At 56.6% G+C, this 6,072-nt stretch overlaps 1 protein-coding gene across 1 annotated transcript; it reads left to right on the top strand.

The window, feature by feature from the left end:
• SPSK_04792 (RalA-binding protein 1) lies at positions 1–6,072 on the top strand (the record flags this gene model as incomplete). Its single annotated transcript, XM_016731557.1, has 3 exons — positions 1–503; positions 1,077–1,373; positions 1,638–6,072. The coding sequence occupies 3 exons, from the start codon at positions 1–3 to the stop codon at positions 6,070–6,072; spliced, it is 5,235 nt and encodes a 1,744-aa protein (XP_016583309.1).

Below are 6,072 nucleotides of genomic sequence, written 5' to 3'. Positions count from 1 at the left end.
ATGTCGCAGTTTCCACTCGACAATGGCCCTGGGCCGATAGGTTCTGCAGACTACTACAAGCACCAGTACGAGTATCAACAACGGCAGCCACAGCAGCCGTCACTCCAACAGCAGAAGCAACACCAATATCAGCGCCAGCATCAACAGCCGTCGCACATATTGCCTACCCTCCAGTCTCCAATCCAGCGACAGGATCGTTCATACTATCCGCAACATCAACATCAACAGCACTACGGCAGCCTGCCCGCCTCACCCTCCTCACCGACGCTCTCTTCCTCCTCGTCGTTCCCTGTCTCTGCGTCCCCTTCTCCGTCGCCCTCTTTTACATCCTCGCCCACGTCCTACTCGCGACCTTCCTCGGATAACAACAACACCAGCAGCAGCTACACCAACAGCTCACCTGGCTCGAGTAGAGCGCAGACACAACGTCCCTCCTCTTCCGGTGCCGGGCGTTCAGCTCTCCTTCAGACGAGCGTCAACGCCAACTCGTCTATCTCGTCACGGTAAGTTGGTTCACACATTCTGGTTTCCCGCCCCTGCCCTTTCTCCTCCCTTCACTCTGCCCCCCTTTTTCTCCTCCTGTCGCCGGCACAACCCTGTCCGTGTCTGCGTATTATGTGACTGGTTTGCTATTTCGGTTCTGCTTTACCTTTGCTTCTGCGACAGGCCTGTGCTCTCTGTTGTTTCTGTGGATGGCACAAATCTTCCGCTCGCGTGCCCTTGATACCTCTCCGCCTCTTCTGCCCGCGTGCCTCAACCACTCGAAGGACTCTTTAGGCACTGCTTGATGCTTGCTACTTTGTGATTGGGAATTGTTCTCGAAGGAAGATAAGTCTGGCGGCCCATATGCTTCTCTGTGCGGAAGGCTGTACAACCCCAAGCGCAACGTCTCACAGAGAAACCATTGGAGAGCCCTGGCACTGTTTCCACCACCCCCTGCCCATTTCTCTACGTTTCTGGCCAGGCCATCCTGCCGCGGCCGCCCCCATCTGCCACACTGTAGCACCACTGGACAACTCAATTGCTAATTAATCATCCATCTCCTCTTTCTTGTTCCTCTTTTCCATCGAATACAGGTCTCAAAGAAAACCAGCTCCAAGCCCGCTCCATACGAGCACTGCTATATCGCCCCCGATCACGTCGACGCCGTCGGGCTTCAGCTTTCCTTTCCCCGATTCACAGCAGCCGAACGGCAACCCGCGAGACACCACCACTACCAGCTCACAAGAGCCCCTCGACATTCCTCAGATCGTGACTACCGGCCCAGAATCGCCTCAACTTCAACGTGATCAGAGTTTGGGTGCCGAGAAGACGTATTTCAACAGCGACTCCTCAGGAGCGTCTACGCCCGTGGAAGAGATATCAAATCCCATGTTCGTACAGTGCACATTCGAGTTGCTCCCCTTCGTTCTTTCCCTCTACATCTCTTCATTTTTACCTTGCGAAAATAAACCATATGCATTTGCTCCTTAACTTGGACCAATGAGACGAACTGCCATATAGATGTTGTGCTCACGTTGGGCAATCAGTCTGCCAGTCTCTCGTCGTCTCTGTGCTGCTCTTTTGGTCTTTGTTTTGTTCTTATAATTACAAGCGTTTTCTTCTTCGTTTCCAATTTCTAACAGCCATACTTCTAGACCTGCGGTTTCTCCCCGTTTCCCGAATGACAATCGAAGCGTTTCCGACTCCGCTGTGACCCCCAAGCCTCTCGCAGGCGGAACAATCTCATCACGGGCAGTCATGGCAGGCCCTTCCACAGCGACCCGTGCCGAGGCACATGGAGCTCCCCGAAACGCTTCAATCGACTCCGGCGTGTCAGCCTTATCGACTGGTTCGTCCGCAAGGAAAAACTCAACCGACAGCGTCACGACACACGACATTCCTTCCATCATCAAGGCTGCTGGCAGCGCAGAGGCTGTGATTGAGCACCTACTTAAAGAGAAGCAAGCCCAGTCTCAGCAGAATGCACAGCTATGGCGTCTGGTCGATAAACAGCGGGCTATGATTCTTGGCCTCAACAAGGATCTGGAGCGAGCACTCAAGGACAAGGAAAAGTACCGAAAGAAAGTCAAAGAGATTTTGCCAGATCATGGCCGCCCGCCAGTTCTCTCTGCCCCGGAAAACTCTTCATCTAAGCAGCCGCAGCAGCAGCAGCAGAACAACAGGCAGGATGGTAGCGCACCGACTGCAACCCTCCCCGCGTTGAGTGCCGGGGCAATCAATAGAGTAACCTCGGAAGATGTCCCCTCATCGCCCGTGAGCGTCAAGGACTCGCCGCTGCAATCTCCTCTGCACTCGCCCGTGGACATGGCCTTGGCTCCCTACCCAATAACACCACCAGCTGACCAGCCATCCGTCGCGGCTGCGTCTGTTGTCGGTGACATTTTGGACCCCGTTGAGTCGATGCCCCGGCCGCAAGATCATGCATTGGACAATTACGACCACGATGCTGAGGAGCGGGCAGCCGATAATGCCCGTCACACGGCCAATGCTGCCAACGACATTCCCATCAACCTCTCTATTCCGCCATCGCGTAGCCTACCTAGCAAACCGCCACAAGTTCCACCTCCTCAAATTCCTGCTGCCTCGTCCGACGAAGGCGTCTCGCAGTTCCCACCGCCGCCGGCGCCACCACCGCGCAAGCCTCCACCGGCTCCATTAATGCTACGGGACCCCCGCCCGAACCCGACCATTCCCATCGACGACGAGGTCCTCGAGTCGGACTCTGACTACGACTCGCTGCTGGAAGTGACCGAGACGTCCGAGAAGGAGAAGAGAGGTCGGCGGAGAACTAGAGAGGAAGATGATCGTGAGCGGGAGATTCTTGCAATTCAAGAGGCTGAGATGCGGAGTTTGTCCAAGAAGAGCAAAAAGAGCAACAGCGCTCACAACACACCCAAGTCGGCTGGTCAACCGACTGCTGCCCCTGATACTGTACCGCCAAGCTTGATGCTCTCCCAGGCCGCCCTCCAGCAGCCAAACTCTCTGGATGGCATGTTGAGCGATGATGGCGACATCACCAACAATATCGTCACTGTGCAGCGAAGCTTAGCAGCTCCTTTGCTCAGCCCCGGTTTGCCGTCGAGCCCCCGGCCTATGGCGGGCAACGCCATACCCCGCTCGCCAATGCATTCCCCTCCTCTTTCGCCGAGAATGGTTGGTAATTTTGGTACGGCTGCTGGCGCAGCTCCGTTATCGCCCCGTCCTCCTCGTCAGCCGATCCCTCTGCCGCCGAACACTCCACTTCAGACGCCCTCCCCTGCGCCCGGAGAACCTTTGACGCTTTCGTCCCCGAAACCTCTCAATATCATTAAGAAGTCGAGTGACACTGCATCTTCAGGAGCACCGTCGAGCCCGTCAGTCAAGTCGGTCAATAGCCATGAGGGCCCGACAGAGCGTACTCGTATCTTCAAGGGTTTTGTGACGGAGCAATTCCCCGATTTGCTGCTCCCGCCAAACGCTCTGCCTTCGATCGATATCAAGGTGGCCTCGTCCCGTATGAAGCCGTCTCGGGCTAGCCTGATTTCGCTCACACAGCTGGAGGAAGACCCGGTCTTCACCTTGGCCGTCTTCTCTCGCGCAGACGGTGGAGAGCTATGGCGTGTTGAAAAGGACTCTGCTTCCCTTGCAAAGCTGGACCAACGCCTAAAGCAGTGCCCAGCTTTCACAGCTAGAACACCGGACCGCTCTCTCTTCAGTGGCCATGCGCCAGCTAAGCTCGACGCCCGTCGTCAAGCGCTGGACAACTACCTGGACGAGCTTCTCAACACTCAGCTGGACAACAGCACGGCAATGGATCTTTGCCGCTACTTGTCAACCAATACGCTACCTCCCAACGCAGATGAGACAGGCTCGACATCGGCTGAGGTCCGGAAGGAGGCACAAGCTAACAAGGCCAAGATCAAATTTGGTGATCGGCCGATCAAGACCGGCTATCTGACGAAGCGGGGCAAGAACTTTGGCGGCTGGAAGGCGCGTTTCTTTGTCCTTGACGGCCCGCATCTGAAGTACTACGAGACACCCGGTGGCGCCCACTTGGGTACCATCAAGCTGCAGAACGCACAGATTGGAAAGCAATCCCAACACGGCGACACCTCATCACCTGCTCGTGGCGGTGTGAGCAGTAATGCTTCCGACGAACTCGACAACCAGTACCGCCATGCCTTTTTGATCCTGGAACCCAAGAAGAAGGACCCTACAGCTCTCACGAAGCACGTTCTTTGCGCCGAAAGTGACCACGAGCGTGATATATGGGTGGACTCTCTTCTTCGTTGGATCGACTATCGCGATGACGGCGATGAGGACGATGCACCGTCTGTCTCAGGCGTCCCTGGTACTCTTGACCCGGACCGGCCACAATCCTCCAACGACTCAAGCCGGCCGAATGGCTCATCCGCGACGAAGAAAAAGCTTACCCAGAACAAGAAGCAGCTGCAAAAGCAGCAGCAAGCGTCGGCTCAGCAGTCACAACCACAGCAATCCTTTGGAAAAGATGGTCTTATCGGTGTCAGTTACGACGCGACGCAAGCGGGCGAGATTCCCCACGGCGTGCCCGGCGGTCGGCAGCGGCGCAATTCGCAAGACTCGGACGCTCCTCAGACCATGTCGTCCCAGTCTCCGTACGCAATCTCTGCACCTCGGGACCCCCAGGTCATTTCGGACTCATCTGCTTGGGTTGGCCGCTCGATGCTCGGCATGGGCCTGGTGCCACCGACTGTGGACGAGAAGAAAGCGAGAAAGCGGAGTTTCTTCGGGTTTGGAGCGAAGAACCGGACATCTACTGACGGACCATCTGACTCTCTCTTCGGCGACAGCAACTCTGGCGGTCCTGCAGGTTCTGGTAGCGGTGGCGGCAACAGCCCCCACCGCCAGGTCTTCGGTGCTCCGTTGGCGGAGGCTGTTCGCTACAATTCACCTGTCGATGTCAATGTGCCCCTTCCTGCTGTTGTGTACCGCTGCATTCAGTACTTGGAGGCTCGCAATGCAGTGTACGAGGAGGGTATCTTCCGTCTCAGCGGATCGAACGTGCTGATCAAGCAGCTTCGCGAACGGTTCAACAATGAAAGCGACGTTGACTTGCTCAACGACAAGACCTACCACGACATCCACGCTGTTGCTTCGCTGCTGAAGATGTATCTACGTGAACTGCCGACGACCATCTTGACGCGGGACCTGCACATGCAGTTCTTGTCTGTGACAGAAATGCCCAACCATGAAGAGAAGCTTTCGGCTCTGGCCGAGCTTGCCAAGCATTTGCCACAGCCCAATGCCACGCTTCTCAAGTATCTCATTGCTTTCTTGATCCGGATCATCAACAACTCGGACCGCAACAAGATGACGGTGCGCAATGTGGGCATTGTCTTCTCCCCGACGCTGAACATCCCCGCGCCCGTCTTTGCTTTACTACTGCAGAACTACGAGGCTGTTTTCGGCATCGAACCCGAGGAATACGAGTTGCCATCGCCTGTATCGGATGAGCCCCACGACCGGCGCCCGTCTCTGTCATCAATGTCAACTGGGGCAACGATTGACCCGCTCCCCCAGCGACCGTCGACCTCTCATGCCGGTGAATCTCCCCATCGACAGCGTCTGCTGGATGCCATTAAAAACGGCGGCAACGGCGGCCGGAACACGCAAACGCCGCCTCCAGTCTTGATGAGCTCCGCTGGATCACAGGTGCAGTTGCGGTCGACGCCCACGCCACCGCCGATGCAGCCACCTCCGAGTTTTCCGCTTCCAAAACCGGCCCAACAGCAGCAGCAGCGCATGACAACCTACGAGCCCCAGTACCTGTCTCAGCAACAGGGCAACTCTCAAGTGTCTCTTAGGCCGGCGTACGAAAGTGGCTTTGTGGTACCGGCTGGGTATGACCCGATGCAAGTTCCGGCGCCCAACCCAGTTCGCAACAATCCTGGTTACGACCGTCCGCTGTATGAAGGGAGTAACAATGGTGGACTAGCTGCGTATGAGCGGAACACCCGGCGTGAGAGTGCGATCCTTCCCAGCAGTCCGGCGATAAACCTCAACCAGCAGCAGGGTACCAGACGCCCTGGGCCAGGCAACCGGTATTAG

Source organism: Sporothrix schenckii (assembly GCF_000961545.1).
Source record: "Sporothrix schenckii 1099-18 chromosome Unknown Cont49, whole genome shotgun sequence".
Classification (NCBI taxonomy): Eukaryota; Fungi; Ascomycota; class Sordariomycetes; order Ophiostomatales; family Ophiostomataceae; genus Sporothrix; species Sporothrix schenckii.
Note: the sequence above shows the minus strand (reverse complement) of the source record. Positions and strands in the feature narration are given on the sequence as shown.